General features: G+C 45.4%; 1 protein-coding gene across 4 annotated transcripts in view; it reads left to right on the top strand.

Moving 5' to 3' along the window:
* Positions 1 to 17,185, top strand: part of LOC126418939 (F-box/LRR-repeat protein fbxl-1-like) — a 132,520-nt gene extending 115,335 nt beyond the window's left edge. For all 4 annotated transcript variants that reach the window (XM_050085974.1, XM_050085977.1, XM_050085976.1 and 1 more), the window contains exons 6-8: positions 4,175 to 4,354; positions 12,050 to 12,280; positions 16,851 to 17,185. In XM_050085974.1, coding sequence (XP_049941931.1) covers positions 4,175 to 4,354; positions 12,050 to 12,280; positions 16,851 to 17,025 — 586 coding nt within the window. In that variant the 3' untranslated portion in view covers positions 17,026 to 17,185. The remainder of the gene's footprint in view (positions 1 to 4,174; positions 4,355 to 12,049; positions 12,281 to 16,850) is intronic.
* Positions 17,186 to 20,098: the final 2,913 nt, after the last annotated feature.

The following is a 20,098-nucleotide window of genomic DNA, read 5'->3' as shown; positions in this document are numbered from 1 at the left end:
TTAAAAAAAAAAATGGAAGATGAGCTTTTTCCTCCGCCCCGAGTTACGACCACTGCATTTTCATACATTATCCTACGAAGTAAATACAAATACCGTATTGTTCATCTTCGAATGTAGCAGCATTTCAATGTACTATGAAAATCCGACTGGCAAGACTGTTTGGGGTTTTTGTCAATATGGCCAACTCTACATTCTGAATTTTTACCTACCTGTGAGAAGAGATGATTGCTAATAGGAAATTTTATGAATTGTGAATCACATGCGGTATTCTCTTCACCACAATATAATAATACGAATATAAACATTTTGCCATGTATTCTTTCGTGTTTGCTGCTATCTCATTTAAATCCTGTCTGCGTAATAAACTACGAAACTAGAGTGAGACAACAGCAAACGCGGAAGAATGTACATATCATGTCATGTTTATATTCGTATTAAATGGTTCAAATGGCTGTGAGCACTATGGGACTTAACATCTGTGGTCATCAGTCCCCTAGAACTTAGAACTACTTAAACCTAACTAACCTAAGGACATCACACACATCCATGCCCGAGGCATGGCGACTGTAGCAGTTGCGCGGTTCCGGACTGAGCGCCTAGAACCGCTAGACCTATTCGTATTATTCTTATGCCTATTAGTGATACAGTCAGAAATGAAGCACGGCAATTGACTAGATTTTTAAATCTAAGATGACTCTAATTTCTGTGCAGAATGTAATGTACTAAAGAGGCGTCTGCAAAGATTTTCAAACGGAGAAAAATTTTCGCTAAACTCTCGTTCAGAACATCTTCCCCCGCCCCCCACCCCCCGCTGCCATTGTAAGCGGCGGTAGCGCGCACATAAGCAAGCCATGCCGCGAGCGGCGACAGGCCATAAACACTCACTATCATAATGCTACAAACAATGCGTGACACAGTACAGTAATGCATTTTCCGCTCAGAGTGACGTAAACACCTATAACAAAGAGAACGGCACTTACGAGATCAAAGAAATATAAGCAATCAATTCAAACCAGACGAAGCACGTGAAAAAGGAAGGATACCCGTATAAATACCGACGGAGCGCCTGACGCATAGCAATGGCTACCTGGTAAAGCTTAATTGCTAAGCTTACGACTCGAACCAAACTACTGTAGCTGTATCGTCATTCATTCGACCTAAATTGTGTCTCGTATTAAAATGAACCAACTTTGTTTCGATTTGGAGGTGCGGCCTAAAACTTCTCTCTCCCCTTGAATTTCGAGTCTCAAATTTCAGGTGCGGCTTAGATTCGGGAAAAATTTTTTTCCTTGCTTTCGAGTCTCATTTTTCAGGTGCGGTTTCGATTCAAGTGCGGCTTACAAGGGGAAGGCCTCAGACACGGCCAACCGATTCGGCTCAAATTTGGCAGGTCGCTTGTGTACAACCTAAAACGAAGGAATCTAAGTTATTTTGGGTCAACACCCCCGCGTTTTTGAGAAAATCGCCCCTAAAAGTTGTGAAGAGCAATCGACTCGAAATTGGAGGGATCGATAGATAATTGTAAATAGAACATTTTTCATCATCGGGTATGGGGTCCGTAAACGCAAACTTTTCCAGAAATCGAGGAAAGAAACTTTTATAACTGCCGCTTCTGTGCCCAGGTGGTAAACGCTATTCGGCGACAGCGCTGATAGCGCACCGGCCAAGGTAACTGGCTGGGTCTCGAAGAACCCGGGTTCGAATCTCGAAAAAATATTTCACAACAAACAATAACTAGTTACTACAGCATAAACAGACGAGCTAATCACCACAAACTACAGACAATACTCGTCATATGTTACTTACGGAAGGACTGTATTCATTCATAAATCGTATTTCATTCGGCGCATTAACGATGGAAAAATCACTACATGTATCGGCGAGGTTCGCGGCAGCCTATGACGGAAAACAACTCTTTCCGATTGACTTCTATAAGGCTCGTGCTGCACACCTTCACTCTTCCAGGTTCTCAACTATGATATGACGAAGAGGCAACCGGGACAACAAAACTCTCCGCGCGTACATTCTGTCCCGTGCCTCGCTGTAAACAAGCGTCGCACGGTTGGCTGTCTGTGATCCCTCGTGAGGAATTCGCAGCACTCTTGCTCGGAGTTGTTTTCATGTGACGAGGCTTAAAAGTTTAATACTTTACTAACTCACGGCGTTTGGGAAGTTAGTTTGCTTACCTTATTATTATCATTCTTTATTGATTTACTTACCTTATTAACCGTCCTATCCTTATCAATTGAGATATGGAAAAATACAAATGAAAATAATAACATCCGCTAGGTTTCTTCGAGATTCGAACCCGGGTTCTCCCATTCCGAGCCAGTTACCTTTGTGCTATCGGCGCTGCCGGCGGAAAGCGTTTTGCACGTCGGTACAGAAGCGGCAGTTGTAAAAGTTTCTTACCCCCATTTCTGGAAAAGTATGCGTTTTCGGACCTCATACCTGATGATGAAAAATGTAATTACAATTATGTATCGATCCCGCCAATTTTGAGTTGATTGCTCGCCATAACCTTTAGGGGTGATTTTCTCAAAAACGAGGGGGTGTTGACCCAAAATACACTCCTGGAAATTGAAATAAGAACACCGTGAATTCATTGTCCCAGGAAAGGGAAACTTTATTGGCACATTCCTGGGGTCAGATACATCACATGATCACACTGACAGAACCACAGGCACATAGACACAGGCAACAGAGCATGCACAATGTCGGCACTAGTACAGTGTATATCCACCTTTCGCAGCAATGCAGGCTGCTATTCTCCCTTGGAGACGATCGTAGAGATGCTGGATGTAGTCCTGTGGAACGGCTTGCCATGCCATTTCCACCTGGCGCCTCAGTTGGACCAGCGTTCGTGCTGGACGTGCAGACCGCGTGAGACGACGCTTCATCCAGTCCCAAACATGCTCAATGGGGGACAGATCCGGAGATCTTGCTGGCCAGGGTAGTTGACTTACACCTTCTAGAGCACGTTGGGTGGCACGGGATACATGCGGACGTGCATTGTCCTGTTGGAACAGCAAGTTCCCTTGCCGGTCTAGGAATGGTAGAACGATGGGTTCGATGACTGTTTGGATGTACCGTGCACTATTCAGTGTCCCCTCGACGATCACCAGTGGTGTACGGCCAGTGTAGGAGATCGCTCCCCACACCATGATGCCGGGTGTTGGCCCTGTGTGCCTCGGTCGTATGCAGTCCTGATTGTGGCGCTCACCTGCACGGCGCCAAACACGCATACGACCATCATTGGCACCAAGGCAGAAGCGACTCTCATCGCTGAAGACGACACGTCTCCATTCGTCCCTCCATTCACGCCTGTCGCGACACCACTGGAGGCGGGCTGCACGATGTTGGGGCGTGAGCGGAAGACGGCCTAACGGTGTGCGGGACCGTAGCCCAGCTTCATGGAGACGGTTGCGAATGGTCCTCGCCGATACCCCAGGAGCAACAGTGTCCCTAATTTGTTGGGAAGTGGCGGTGCGGTCCCCTACGGCACTGCGTAGGATCCTACGGTCTTGGCGTGCATCCGTGCGTCGCTGCGGTCCGGTCCCAGGTCGACGGGCACGTGCACCTTCCGCCGACCACTGGCGACAACATCGATGTACTGTGGAGACCTCACGCCCCACGTGTTGAGCAATTCGGCGGTACGTCCACCCGGCCTCCCGCATGCCCACTATACGCCCTCGCTCAAAGTCCGTCAACTGCACATACGGTTCACGTCCACGCTGTCGCGGCATGCTACCAGTGTTAAAGACTGCTCCGTATGCCACGGCAAACTGGCTGACACTGACGGCGGCGGTGCACAAATGCTGCGCAGCTAGCGCCATTCGACGGCCAACACCGCGGTTCCTGGTGTGTCCGCTGTGCCGTGCGTGTGATCATTGCTTGTACAGCCCTCTCGCAGTGTCCGGAGCAAGTATGGTGGGTCTGACACACCGGTGTCAATGTGTTCTTTTTTCCATTTCCAGGAGTGTATCTTAGATTCCTTCGTTTTGGGTTGTACACAAGCGACCTGCCAAATTTGAGCCGAATCGGTTGGCCGTGTCTGAGGCCTTCCCCTTGTTAGATTCGAGTAAATACGGTACTCTTTTGAGGGTCTGACTAATATTTCACCTGTGCGGCTTAGATTTACATTCACAACAGGTGTTGTTTTGAACAACTGCAGGCCCGGCTGCCTACCACTGCTGCAGAAGTTGGACCTGCCGCACGCCACCGACCTCCCGGATGACGCGGTGGTCACCATTTCTCGGGGGTGCCCGTCACTGCGCCACCTGAGCCTGACTTTTGCGACGAGTCTCACAGACGGAGCACTTGCCGAGATCCACCGTCTTAAACACTTACAGATGTAAGTACCTGACGTCGCTGTTGCGCAGTTTTTGAACATGTTTTATGCTCACGTACAAAGGAAATTCAAATATTAATTTGAATTTTTTGTTTATAAGTTCACTTCAGAAAAGTTCACTTCAGAAAAACTCATACACACAAGTTATTTAATCTGTGTATAGTCTTCTGAATGGGAAATACATTTTTCCCAGGGGATAGGTAGTTTTCTCAACCCCGTTTTCACAAAATGAATGTGGCTGTAACAGCAGGGTTCACACAAACACTTTGACAGCGCAATTGTTGTTAGATCTGTGTCGTCCGACTGCTTCTTTTAGTGGTCCAAACAAATGAAAATGACAGGACAATAAGTGCGGAGTGTAGGGAGGATGTCCTAGTGTGGCACACGACAGCTCCCGAACTTTTTGTCGAGTCCGGGCTGCCGTGTGGGGCCGAGCACAGTCACGCCCCAGATTTGGTATTTTCTGACGATATTCGCTTTCCGATCTATGCAAAAAATGGCAGTAGTATACGGCGCTCACAGTACAGCATTCTTGGACAAAACTGATGAGAACTTCCTTAAAATAAAAAAAAAGACTGTCGCAATAACCTTCCCCACACAGAGACAATTTTAGGCACTCCGTGGGTGTAGAGTCGTCAGTGGGTGTAGATTGGTCTTTTTTGTGCCATTTTGGGCTGCTTTTTTCGATTCCCGTGCGTAATAGTGTACTCACGTTTCATCACAGATCAAAATCCGGTGCACAAAATGTTCCCCTTCAATTTGGTAGCGTAACAGTAGCTGTTTGTACGCATCAAGATGATGAAATTTGTCGTCTGTGGTGAGAAGATGGGGTACCCACTTTGTGGACTCTGTTTGAAATCCGACGTTGTCACTAATGATCACCTGAGCACTACCGTATGTAATGTCTCTTGCTGCGGTCTCTACGCGATATTTTCAGAAATATTATAAAAATATATAACTCAGTACATATCTCGAAATATCTCTTCTTATCTTTTATCAATGCAAAGTAGTTTCAGGCCCTATTATTCCTTGGAGCGTGCATTTACTCCATGGAATACCTTCTCTGCTATCTATGTTTTCTCTTATGAAAAGAATGAAGGAGATCTTGCCGATTAGCCGTGAAAGAACGAAGATGTATATGTATGTATTGTTGAGCTAGTCGCCATCTTGATGAGATTCTGTATGAGAAGGAATTTAATACATGAACTAAACTAAAGGAAGTGTGTTCGCGTATTATTTAACTGATTACTATTGACAGTGTCTGCTTACTATGCTGTGTTGCACGGGATCAGTGGGGAACGTCTGATTTACATTGGACGAACCTGCCGTTTTGTACGCTCGAGATATCCAGTTTATTACTTTCAATAAATGGGCTAACACGGTCTTACCAGCACATCTCCGGTCTTCCCCGTGTGGTCACCGAAAGTTAATAATTATTACAAATGTTTTCAGAAGGTCGACTGACAATTTTCGTCGCACCGAGACTTCGAAATTGCTTCACTGCCTTATGGAATTTAAGTTAAGCTCAATTTAATCAGGATAGGACAGCATTGAACTGTGTGAATGTGATAAGCCTGCTTTGTGAATGAAAATTCCCTAAATATTCGCGTGTTTTTTACTATCCTGATCTGTGAAGCTCAATCGGGCCGGTGTGAGAGAGGTTTTTAAATTTCAGATCCCACAAAAAATATTAAACGTAGCTTATGCCAAACTTGTGGCAGGCATCCCACAGAATCACGTGGGTAGCAGCACGTCAGCGTTTACCTGTGGGAGGAGATTTAATGGCCGGGCCAACCTGTGACGACGGTGGAGCACCCAGCGAAGCAAAAGCCAGTGTGAGCTAGATGTCCACGCCTCGTGGACAGTTACGCCTATTTCCGATTCTGTCAGCCGCGGACCACGCGGATCGAGTACAATGCGTGGCCCCCCACTGACACCTTGACGGATTTGAACGAGTGCCGACTGTTTGCTTCGTCCTGTCGTGTCCACGAATCAAACGGTGCCAGTGAGATGAGCCGGCCGCGGTGGTCTAGCGGTTCTAGGCACTACAGTTTGGAACCGCGCGACTGCTACGGTCGCAGGTTCGAATCCTGCCTCGGGCATGGATGTGTGTGATGTCCTTAGGTTAGTTAGGTTTAAGTAGTTCTAAGTTCTAGGGGACTGATGACCTCAGAAGTTAAGTCCCATAGTGCTCAGAGCCATTTGAGCCAGTGAGATGAGACGTAGTTTGCACATTCGGCGGCACGCGACGGCAGTCCGACACAGTTCCGGGCTCGTCGTCGTGCACTTGACGTCTGCGTAGCCACCCGGAACGGCTCCACTGTATACCGGAAGCATCCCTGACGTGTCACGGCATCACCCGGACGGACGCACTTCGGCTCGTACTTCTCGACCTGCGAATAATCCCAAGGACGACATCGGTATTCCACCTGTACACCTCGCCTGTGCTCACTCGCTCGCCATTCCCGGTGAATTAGTGGAGGAGGTACTACCGTCACACGCTGCCTCGGTGCCCGACACCGGCACAACATCTGCGCAGTCGTACAGCCGACCTCCGACTGCACGCGCCGACACGGCACAGTACCGGTGGGTATTTGCTCGAGCCGATTTACACTGTTCCACATTATACAGGGTGAAAAGTATTTATACCGACAAACTCTGGGAGGTTGTAGGGGACATCAAAACAAATATTTTTCCCTAATGTCATTTTTTCCTATGAGGAGTATTTAAACCGGTAGAGGAAGATTTCTCTGGCGGCAAATTAATTAAACCAAGAAACACTTTTCCATTTTTTTATGACCAAGAGACAACTCATTAACACAACCCAATTTCAATTACAATAGATTTTCAGAAATGCCTCCATTGACACACGTAAACAAAGGTTACACCGTCGGATCATGTTATGTCTGACACGGGCAAAACCCCAGCAGTATCCTTAACTGTTCCTGCTGCTGCTACTATCCGGGCAACCAGATCCTCTTCTGATGCAACAGGAGGTGCGTAAACAAGGTTGCGCATCTCTCCCCACACAAAAAAGTCCAGAGGGGACATATCTGGGGATCGAGCAGGCCACGGTACAGGACCACCTCTGCCAATCCACGTTTCTGGGAATCGTCGGTCCAGGAATCGACACACTGAAATATGCCGGCGGCCCGTCATGTTGGCACCACGTGCGTTGTCTTGTAGGGAGCGGGACGTCTTCCAGCAATTCTGGCAATGCTCTGGCGAGAAAACTGTAATAGTGCCTGCCATTTAATGGCCTAGGTAGCACATACGGCCCAATTAAACAATCCCCAACAACACCGACCCACACATTAACGAAGAACCGCACTTGATGAGCGCTAGTAACTGTGGCATGTAGGTTATCCTCACTCCAAACATGCGAATTGTGCATGTTGAAGACTCCATCGCCCCCGAACGTTGCTTCATCGCTAAACAACACAGAGGATGGAAATGTAGGATGCATTTCACACTGTTCCAGGTACCACTGCGAAAACTGTGCTCTGGGTGGATAATCAACTGGTTCCAGGTTGTGGACACGCTATAAGTGAAATGGACGTAACAATTGCTCTCGAAGGACTGTTCTTACATTCGTCTGATTAGTCCCAATGTCACGTGCAATTGCACGAGTGCTGACTGAAGCACCCGGCTCCACATGCTACAAGACAGCTTCCTCAAACTGCAGCGTTCTTACCGTGCGACGGCGTCCCTGTCCAGGTAATGTGCTAAATGACCCGGTCTCACGCAGACGTTGGTACACAGCAGCAAAGGTCGTATGATGCGGGATACGGCGATTAGGATATTGCTGTTGCTAAACCCGCTGTGCAGCTCGTCCGTTGTGGTGCGCTACGTAGTACGCACAAACCGTGTCAGTGTACTCACTCCAGATGTATCGCTCTACTAGTAAACAGAGACAATGCACTACTACACTGGTGGACAGCAGTTGCCCACAACTGAAGAGCGTAATAAACCCTCTAACATCTCAAGATCGCAATACGGCGTCTAACAACTGACGAGCATAATACAGCCTCCACCAGTTTAAATAATCCTCATAGGTAAAAATGACATTAGGGAAAATATTTGTTTTGACGTCCCCTACAACCTCCAGGAGTTTGTCGCATTAAATACTTTTGACCCGGTATTGTGCGTAGACGTGGCACGGCCACCACTTACGCTGCCATAGAGTGCACCGCACGATCACCGTGACGAGAACATTTTGCAGATCAAATGTAAGGGCGAGCCGACTAAAGTCTCCGTGGACAGAATTGAGACAGATTTCACCTCAACTACTCCGATTCTCATTCAGTTCTTCAAACCAGTGGAGGACTTGAATGCGATTTTCACTCTGCAGCGGAGTGTGCGCTGATATGAAACTTCCTAGCAGATTAAAACTGTCTGCCGCACCGAGATTCGAACTCGGGACCTTTGCCTTTCGTGGGCAAGTGCTCTACCCCTGAGCTACCCAAGCACGACTCACGCCCCGTCCTCACAGCTGTACTTCTGCCAGTATCTCGTCTCCTACCTTCCAAACTTTACAGAAGCTCTCCTGCGAAACTTGCAGAACTAGCACTCCTGAAAGAAAGGATATTGCGGAGACATGGCTCAGCCACAGCCTGGAGGATGTTCCCAGAATGAGATTTTCACTCTGCAGCGGAGTGTGCGCTGATATGAAACTTCCTAGCAGTTCGAGTCTCGGTCCGGCACACAGTTTTAATCTGCTAGGAAGTTTCAGTGGAGGACTTGTCCACGGACGACACTCCCCGTGTGACCTGTTAGGCAGAGCCCACTCCCCTAGCCATCAGCGGTGCACGGGTACCGCCAGCTGCCAGTGCGCAGCCACACCCACCTCGTCCCGTCCCCGACCTGGCCGGGCAGCCCCCGAGACCGTGCTCCAAACGGGCACTCCGGCAGCCGGCAGACTGCGTCACGCGAGCTGGCCGCCGCGTCCATTTCGAATGCCCGTGCCGCACCGTAATGACGTCACACCACACGATACGGCCAGCTTGCACCCTGCCTGCCATCTGCTATTAACACACTGTCCCCGGCAGGCCACTTCACTGGCTGTGATCTCGTCTTCAGTTCGCCAGACGTCTCCTCCCGTCTCGTCGGCCGACTGCCCGTCACAGCTCCCGGGCCCACCGTCGTCGCATCGGGCATTGGGGCCACTGTCGGTGTGCGTGTCACGTTCCCGCTGAGCTCCAGATACTACCCCGACCGCGTCCGGGCTCGTCCGTCGCAGTTCCCGGACCCGTGTTCCGGTCCCAACGACACAGCGAGCCTGTGCTCTCCGTAGTCATGTAGTGATGTAAAATTATGATGTAAAATGTGCCCATATAAATCAATAAATATATGAAAATGCACCACTCATTAATGAAGACCCTGTACTTTTTCCCCTTAGCTGCAAAGGCCCAGAAGATTGTGCCACGGGACAGAGCTGAGTGAAAGTCTGTTCCCGTGCATGTACTTGCAACAGCTGCTGCACTTAGTGTGCACAGGAAATTACTCACGTGTAAATGCCGCTCTAAGTCAAGAAAACGTCACACCACGAAGGAATTGTCCAGAGGGATGGAAACTGGCAGATGTGATGTACGTGCACAGACAAACAAATAATTAAAATTTCAGAAAAGTTGGATGATTTATTCGAGAGAAAGAGCTTCAGAAATTGAGCAATTCGACTACGCGTCGGTCTACCTCTGGCCTGTACGCAAGCAGTTATTCGGCTCGGCTTCGATCGACAGAGTTGTCGGATGTCGTCCTGACGGATATTGGGTGCCCAATTCTGTCATCGAAATCCTGACATCATTAAAGCCCTGCCCGTAATGCTCCAAATGTTCTCAGTTGGGGAGAGATCCGGCAACCTCGCTGGCCGAGGTAGAGTTTGGCGAGCGTGAAGACGAGCAATAGCAACTCTCGCAGTGTGCGGGCGGGCATTATCTTGCTGAAATGTAAGAGCAGGAAGGGCAATCAAAAGGGGCGTAGATTATCGTTGACGTATCACTGTGCTGTAAGGGTGCTGTGGATGGCAACCAAATAGTGTCGACTTACTGCTATGCCACAAGTTTTCCGAGGATAACAACCGAAAGTGACCTGCTACGAAAACAAGTGGCACTCCAGACTATCAGTTCCGGTTGTTTTGCTGTCGGTTGGTATCCCACTACACTCCGGGGTGTCCCCAGGCAGGTCTTTGCTGGTCACTGTGGCTCAATTTCAAGCAGAGCTCATCACTGAAGACAATTTTATTCCAGACTGAAGACGCGTCTGGAGGTACCCCGGATAGCAGAGGGATATCAACGTGTCTGTCACCCGCCATACGGTGCGACAACCGGAAGTGACGGTTTGAGGTGCCATTTGTTTTCAGCACTCCTTCGGTTGTCATCCTCGGAACACTTGCGGCACGACAGTAAGTCGATGCTACTCTACGCCTCGTTTTGTCGCCGTTCGTGGCGAGCTGTCCTTGGCTTACGTTTCGGCAAGATAATGCCTGCCTCCACAGGGCGAGAGTTTCTACTGCTTTTCTTGGTGCTTCGCAAACCCTACCTCGGTCAACAAGTTTGCCGGATGTCTTCCCAATTGAGAGCATTTGGAGCGTTATGGGTAGGGTCCTCCAACAGTCTCAGAATTTTGACGATCTGATGGATCAATAGGACAGAATTTGGCCCGATATTCCTCAGGAGGACACTCGACAACTCTGTCATCAGTGCCAATCTTGCACAGGTGCCAGAGATGGACCAATGCGCTATTGATTTGCTCAATTTGTGGAGCTCTCTCTCCTGAATGAATCATCCAGTTTTTTCTGAAATTGTAATGTGGTGTGCGTACTGTAAGACATTCGGTACACACACCATCAGATTATTTGACTTGTCGATCTAACGAAGTAGGCGAGTGTCAGCAATATGTCTCGTGGTCTTATTGTGGCGTGTTTATCTTCTGCCGTTAGGTCGGACGGTAGATATGCCACTTGCACGCTTAGAGTAGCAGGTTGACGGTGACCGACTTCAAACAGAACTTGATTAATTTTCTCACACATTTATTAAAATGATAACAAGCATAAACATTACGTAACTTGATTCTGGATGCTATTTACAATTGACAATCTGAAGTTCCTTTGGTCTTGGTACGTTAATCTTATTCTCACATATCTCTGATACTTGACAAAGTGTCTATACATTTATCTTCGTGGCTATGTACAGGAATATGATAATCTTATTAGGCGCACACTGAAACTTGACTATAGACTGGTACAGACTAATGCAGACTGACTAATTGGAGGTCTGTACACTCGTTATAATACCTCGCGCGTTCAGGTATCACTGCGCGAGTGTGATCCGCGAGGAGAAAAGGTTCTACGTTAGCAGCAATCTCATTGGCTGCGTTACATATTAATACGCAGATCGGCGGAAGCAGAATTTGGTCCGTCTCTAAGGCAGCGCCATCTCGTAGTGAGGAGACGGACCAGCGCTGCGCCTGCGCTGTTGTGCTTAGTGGGGCGCGCTCTAGTGGGAAAGTTGTGTACGCGCTGACTACACGGAACTATGTATACAACATGTAACCATTTGTTTGTCTGTACATGTACTGATTTCTGTCCCATTTGGATAATTCATTGCCTTTCTTTTTTGTCGTACTGTGTATTACACAGCAAATTTCATGTTGTCACCAACATCTTAAAGTGTTACATTATTTTTCTGTTTGTTCTTCTAGACTGGATCTTTCCGGATGCAGTGGGCTGGGCGGATCTGCCGTGGCGCACGTGGCGCAGCTGCCAGCCCTCCGCACGCTGCTCCTCCAGTACATTGACGACCTGACAGATCTGCAGCCGAGCCTACGGCACGTCCTGGACTTGAAGCAACTGCGGTGCCTCGATATCCTGTACAGCGGCCACATCAGAGCTGTGCCATTTGAAGAATTTTCTGTGAGGCTCGTGAACCTCAGGTAGGTTGCTCCTGCTGCTTCTGTTCACCGTCCGAGCCCGGTTCCGATGACTTTGCGTTTCTACCGTATGACCTCGATGACTTCCACGAGACTGGGAACGGAGTGCTAGTATTAGAGAGAGTGTAAGGCAGGGATGTAAACTTTCAATCCCAACTTTCCAGTTTATATATCAAAGAAGCAGTCAAAGAAATAAAAGAAAGATGGAAGAGTGGATTAAAATTCAGGGAGAATGGATATTAAGAATATCATTCACTGATGATACTCCTATTGGCTTGTGAAAGGGAGGAAGAATTTCAGAACCTGTTGAATGGAAAGAACAGTCTAATGAGAACACACTACAGATTGAGAAAGAAACCAGGAAAGATGAAATTAATGAGCATTAGCTATATCAGATTAGTTATGGATTTAACATCAAAACTGGTGTCCATGAAGAAGTGATGCAGTTCTGATACATTGGAAATAAAGTGACACACGATGCATGAAGCAATGATGACATACCAAATGGCTGTAATTAAAGTGCAGATACTCGCAGAGGTCCAGTGTGGGCTGTAATTATCATATGGAAGCGAAACTCGATTTGTATTCTAATGCGTTAACACAGAACAGTTTTACGCTGGAGAAAAATTAGTTTCAATTTTGGCGACCAGGTGCGAATCTGGTGCTGCGAATGCAAATAGTTCCCACTTATTTGTTTTCTCTGTAAGTTCAGTGGTAATCCGTGTTCCCACTTCTAACTTATGCTACCATCTCTGTTAGAGTGTGCTAACTATGTATAGATTGTCAACAGTTAGGCTAAAGCTGTTGTTTTTCTACCTTGTGAGTCAATCATTGCAGAAGCGCAGTTCCCGTGTGAAAACGAGCCAGTTTCGACCGCTACAGCGTTTTTTGGATAGTGTGCTTTCCTTTTGCGTGTGAAGTGACTCGTGTTGTATTTATCTATTTTTGTATTTATGAGGGAGATAGTATTCGTGGATATTTGCTGCATTTGACTGAAAATTACATAAATATTACAAGGTAAGTTAGTGGAAGCAGAACTGAAGTATTCTGCCCATTGGCTGTGGCAGAGTATAATAAAATAATGGGAGGAGTCGATAGATTTGATCAGCTGCGTCAACGGTATGCTGTACGCCGTCGTTCGTGGAAGTGGTGGCACAAACTGTTTTCCTTTCTTGTGCATTTGGCAGTTGTCAGTTCCTACGTTATGTGGAAGCTACAGAAGACAAAAGCAGACCAGCTAACATTTAGACTGCACTTGGCAAGGCAGCTTATCTCTGGCTTCTCAAGTCGTAAGAGAAGAGGAAGGTCAAACACCAATAAGAGGTGTGTCTGGAGTACCAGATGAAGTTCGTCTGGAGAAAGTTGGAACTCATTTCCCTACAAAAGGTACAACAAACAGAAGATGCCGCCAATGTAGCACCAAGAACAAAGAAAAGCGAACAAAAGTAATGAGTAGCAACTGTCGTGTACCTTTGTATGTAGCAGCATGCTTCTCTAAGTTCCATAGTACATCACCTTAGTGAACTCAAAGGACAGTATGAACTAATACAAATATAAATGTAATGTTTAACATGTTTTTGTACTAAAAAATAAAGGAAATACATTTGTTTTAAATTAGCAAGTGAAGTTACTCCACAGTTCCAATAGTTCCCACTAATTTTTTTACACTCATAGGCTAAACTCTCATTTCAAGATTTAAACTATGATTTTATGAACGGTTTCTTAGCCCAATAAAGTGTTCATAAAAAATCTACAACTTCCGGAAATAATTTGGTCACTAAAGGGTTAATTCATTCTGTACGAGCACTGGAGATTTCGAATGAGATGCTACTTCTGTAAAACGATGTGATCAACACTTGCTCACGGTAGTTCCGGTGGAATTTAAGCGATGTGTTCCTGCGTACTGGCCTTCAGATCAGGTAGAGACCTAATGTGCCTCTGGTAAAGGTATTCTTTTAGGTATTCCGAGAGTCGAGAGTCATATGGATTCAGATCAGGTCATCTTGCAGGCAATGCATCTGAAAACCTATCGATATAATATGTTTTAAGGAAGGTTGCACTAAGCAGATCTTTCACTGGGTGAGTGACATGCAATGTTGGCCCATCTTACATGAAAAGAATGGTTTCCACACAGTTGTGCTCTTCCAAAGCAGGAATCACGTGCTGTACAAGGAGGTCTCCATAACGTAAAGGCATCACAGAGGGCCCCCCACCACCCCCGACAGGCTCTACGGATGTATCCTCTTCAGAGAACGGACCAAGAATAAAGATGCTTGTGACTCCACACCAAGCAGTCATATACAGCAACTGCAGTGGTTCTTGGTGCACAACATGCAGTTTAACAGTACCCTTAAATTTGGCAGTTCAGTGTATTTACTGTACCCTGTAGTGTAGAATGTGCCTCTTCACTCCATAGAAGATTTCCTGGTCGCATGTCATCGACTTCTATCTGTCCGAAAACTGAAGAGCTAATTCAGTACGTTGCTGCAGATATGATGATTTGGTTGCTGCACCGTCCGGATTTTGTAGGGGCACCAGTCTAAATGCACGCGTTTTAGCTCACGCAGGCTGGCGTGAGGAGGGAAGGACTATGCTGACGTGAGGTCTGGAACATGACAGGGAATGAGAATTCAGAAAGCGGACGTAATTACTTTCATACTTAACTTTAATCCATTGATGATGAACGTCGCTCTTGACGGTACATGATTCACAATATTATTTGTTCAGAATACAGTCTTGAAGTAATTAGTTACAGTAACTGAATATGGCGCCTTGCTAGGTCGTAGCAAATGACGTAGCTGAAGGCTATGCTAAACTGTTGTCTCTGCAGATGAGAGTGTCTGTAGTAAGTGAACCATCGCTAGCAGAGTCGGCTGTACAACTGCGGCGAGTGCTAGGGAGTCTCTCTAGACTAGACCTGCCGTGTGGCGGCGCTCGGTCTGCAATCACTGACAGTGGCGACACGCGGGTCCGACGTATACTAACGGACCGTGGCCGATTTAAAGGCTACCACCTAGCAAGTGTGGTGTCTGGCGGTGACACCACACAAAAACTGTCCACACCATTGACCACAGGATGGACAATTCTCGTGGAAGGGCACAAACACTAGCATTAGCCGGGACACGTGCTACATACTGAGTTGCAGCAACAATAACTGTGTCAATAACTTCCACTGCGGTAGGATGCATTCCTCTTCCAGGTGCCACACCAAGCCCACCCACGTTTTTGAATTTCATCGTCATTTTCTTTAAAGCATTTAATGACATCTGGCCCCTCTGTCAGTGCAGCACTGGAATTGCTGCCGTTCACATGAAACTGTTTCACTAACAGCACGCAGTCTTTCTCCTCAATTATCACTACTGTTCACTCACGTTACAGCTTGTCAAACGATAGTGTGGATGTCGTACAAACGGTGTACTGTGCCAGATTTGCTCGTAGTGGCCGTAGTTGGAAGTAATTGTTTTTCCAGCATAAATTGGTCCTGCATTAACACATTAGCATACCTACCAAGATTCACTGCCATATGATAATTCAGCCCACACTGGACCTGTGTAAGTGGCTGAACTTTAATTATAACCAAACAATACGTATAAAGCAAATTAGCACAGGCATAGAGGGCATTTCTGGCCAGGAGAAGTCTGCTGGTATCAAACATCAACCTTAATTAGAAGAAGAAATTTCTGATAATGTACGTTTGGAGTACAGCATTGTATGAAAGCGAGGCACAGACTATGAGAAAACTGGAAGAGAAGAGAAGAAAATTGATAGAAGAGTGTTGAAAGTTAGGTGGGCTGTTATAAGAAATGAGAAATGGGTTATGTGCAGAATCAGTGTGGAGAACACTGACAAGAAGAGGGATAGGATGATAGGAGAGAAACAGGATGATAGGATATGTGTTAGGACATTGAGCAATGACTTCCGTGGTACTAGGAGGAGTTGTGAGGAGTAAAAAGTGTAGAAGGAGAGTGTAACACATCCAACAAATAATTGAGGACACAAGATGCAACTGAAATCAAGAGATTGGCTCACGGGAGGACTTTGTGGTGGGTTGTATTGAACCAGTCAGAAGACTGACTGGAAAAAAGGAAAAATTTTGAAAATATCTTGTAGGATGGTCCTCAGGTATTTAAGGCACAGAGGAAAAAAACACTTTCTTTAAAATCATCAGTCGCAAAATAGTGCATTATTCCAAATTTCATTGGATTTGATGTATTCGAGAAATAATTAGAATGAAAAACACAATAGAAATCATTTAGTACTTACCTCAGCTGCATGTTGAGACCAGTTTTCACTGTTTTTGTGGGTTCTTCATTTCTCCAAGTCCTTTATTGAGATATCAGTCAAAACACCATATGCTACCTACATATTTCCACAGTTAAAACCTGTTTAATATGAAGATAGCTATTAACTAGAATTTGTATCTCCTAAGTTTAAAAATTCTGATAAATTTCCTTTGCACTTCATTTATGACACAGTTCACCAATGTTTATGGTTTGTAGTATTGCAAGAAATAGGGTGTAATAAAATACAGAAATACAAATGTTGCAGTAACTTTTTCTCTTTCTTTTTCCAGAGAACTACATGTGACGAATGAGGAAGAGGATGAGGTTTTCTACAAAAATGTTTTTGCTGAGATGCAGAGTCAAATGCCTCGGCTCAGGATAATTAATACTTTCCGATGGACAGAGAATGACTTCCTAACAGATTGCGAAACGGATGATGATGATGACACTGACATAGGGCACTGAGAAATAATTTTGGTTTTCAGACTGCAGAATGTAACATTGGAGCCCCTGGATGAGTGAACTGTTTGAAAAGCAAGTAAAAGACAAAATATGGATTTATGAAATTATTGTATAAGAGCCAAGAAAGTGTTGGCCGAAATAAAAATGCAATTTTTCGTGTTTAAAAAAATTTTATTTCACAAAAGAATTCATTATGTCAGCCACTGAAACTGATTTTATTTCCCTCCATATTGAAGCTCATTGTCACAATTATCATTACACAAATGGGAATTTTTGGCACCATAGTGAATGTCATATTCATACCTTTTATTGCCATATCCTTGTGTTGATGAAATTGTCCTTTAAATCTGAATGGGCAGGCAATCCTACCTCCATGTGTCCTGAATGTCTTTCAGATGCCTGTTTCACACTTTTCAGTTATTTCATATGTGCACTATTTTGATGTCACCTGCAGATAGTAATACACTAACGAAAGGACACAACGATTTTTATTTGGGACGAAATGGAAATAAATTAATAAAGTGTCAAACAATGGAAAATCCAGGACGGACTCGGCATTTCCGCTATATGTTGAGTAGCAACTTTCCTTCTCATAATGTTGTTAATAAAGTGTCAGTCATACATACATTACATGCTTTCCATGTTGCACTGATCCAGAGCTCAACTGTCAGATCTGACCAGTTTTCATATTCTAGAGGTTCTGAAACACATTGCTGCACAGTCAGTGTCACCAGAAGTCACACTTCACTGCCATTCCATTGTTCAGTATTTCTAATCTATATTTCACGATTTACATATAGTTAGAAGTTATAAAACATAAACATTAACAACATCACAATTGGAGGGCTCATTAGGAAAACAATTTTTGTCATTTTATTTCATTTGTCGTGGTTTCAGCACACATTGTGGATTGGCACAAGTGTGGGTTTGGTGATCCACTCCATGAATGATCTGTCACCCTGCTGATGTGTGTGCCAACTTACACATTATAAATATCTTGTGGTCACCATTCTCGATTTTGCTTGCTGACAGACCTGCAAAGCTGTGAGTCTAAAGCATAAGCGACCCTCCACAGCAGGTGGAAACACGCACTCATTCATGACTTGTCGTCATTCTTATTTGTCTCGTAATACACAATTTGTGGGAGACGTGTCAGGATTTAAAATAAGAAACATTTTTAAAGAGAAATGCAATAGTTTACATTATTTTATGTATACTACTGAGATACTGCTACACAAATGCATACTGCAGTTTCCAGTATACAAAAATAAAATGCATAATTACCATCTTAAAACTCTGAAACTGTCCCCAATGAATTCGTCAATAGACTAATGACACTTTTCCACTAGAATGGTAAAAACTAATCTTTTAAATGAACCAAACTCCATGTTAAATATATTACTGCCTTTTATTTTATTGTAAATTTTAAGTCCCTTCTACCCTGGTGTTTGGGTAAAAAGTTTTCAGTAGTGTTTCAAGAGTTTAAAATTCTCTCTGTGGTGAGTATTTTAGTTGTGGACGAAACAGAGTTTACTGTATGCTGACTTTTATATAAGAATAACATCACCTCATATATGTAAAGGGAGGGTATAGATAGTGTATTGAAATCTTTTAACAATAGTTGACAGGACACCTGTTGTTTGGTAACACTTATGTTCCTAAGTATTTTCTTCTGTAATACTAGGAGTCTCATTTGTTGAATTTCCCCATAAGATTATGCCATAATGAATAACTGACTCAAAGTAGAAGTTATAGACTACCTTTCTAGTCTGTGTTTCTCGCACCTGCCAAAATACAAATTGAAAATACTAAGCTGTTAAGTAGTCAATGTGTGCCTTCCAGTTTAGATATTTTTGGAGATTTAAGGTGTAAAAACGTCATACGTTTTGCTTCTATGACATCCTAATCATCGTATGTTACCTTTTAACGATTTAGCTTCAAATAGCATCATTTCGGTTTCTCCATTCCCGTCAACCTACAGTCCCCACACGCTCCGTCCGACAGTCTTCGCACCCTCTGTCCCATCACCTCCTTCCCGTTCTCGCCCGCTCACCCTCTTTGTGTGCCACACTCTGCCAATGCGTCCCCCCGTCTTCCCCCTTCCCCACTCCTGTCCTTTTCCCCTCACCTCCCAGCCCCACAACCTGCTGACACTGCGCCTTTCGACAGTCTGGTCCTACACAGTCCGCCAGTCAGCGTTCCTCTCTCTCCCCCCCCCCCCCCCATCCATTTGCTGCTGTCCCCCCCCCCCCTCCTCTAGAGATTGCTGTTTCCATCCCACATTACAGCCACATCCCAGTCCCACCTGTCAGAGATGGTGGTCGCGTGTGTGTGTGTGTGTGGTGTGGTTGCTCGTGTGAGTGAATGTGTGTGTGTTTCACTTTCTGAAGGCTTTGACTGGAAGCTAAATGTGTAAGCATCTTTTCATTGCGCCTGTCAGCAAGCCAATGTGTCATCTTTACAGTTAGTAGATCTATCTTTTCCTTATACTGTTGAAATTCAAACCTGGAGTTTCCATTGTTTGATTTTTGCCTAACGGGTTTTCTACAATCGCACAACTCTGCAATGTTTTCCTTTGTTACTATTCTCTATAGTATTATTCTTCTCTCTGTGCATTTCCTCTCTTCTTTCCAGTGTTTATTCACCGCCTTTCAAACTGCACACACTTCCGAGCAACTCTGTACGAATGATTTCTTCCACCAAAAATGTGGCTTCGTGACTACACGGGGTGTCGGTGCAGCATCTGATGCTCCATGTTCTTCCCACTGCAAATGATAATTATTCCTATTGATCCCATTTTATCCCTCATCCTCACTTATTTTTACATTTTATTCTCCACACCTACATGTGCCACACGAACTTTGATCCTCAGTCTAACCGATCCCCCGTCCCCCACTTTTCCCTTACGCACGCATATCCCGTTCCTCGTTGGTTCCTTTTTTCGCGTGTTTCTGTACATTTTGACGTATCTGTGCATGTTTTTGCGTGTCGTATTTTTTTACTCCTCTTTTCTGTTATTGAGCTCCCCTCACGACAATCTAACTCCTTCATTTGCCCATTTCCGTGTCCTTCCCGT

The sequence above is a fragment of the Schistocerca serialis genome, chromosome 9 (assembly GCF_023864345.2).
Source record: "Schistocerca serialis cubense isolate TAMUIC-IGC-003099 chromosome 9, iqSchSeri2.2, whole genome shotgun sequence".
In the NCBI taxonomy this organism is placed as follows: Eukaryota; Metazoa; Arthropoda; class Insecta; order Orthoptera; family Acrididae; genus Schistocerca; species Schistocerca serialis.
Note: the sequence above shows the minus strand (reverse complement) of the source record. Positions and strands in the feature narration are given on the sequence as shown.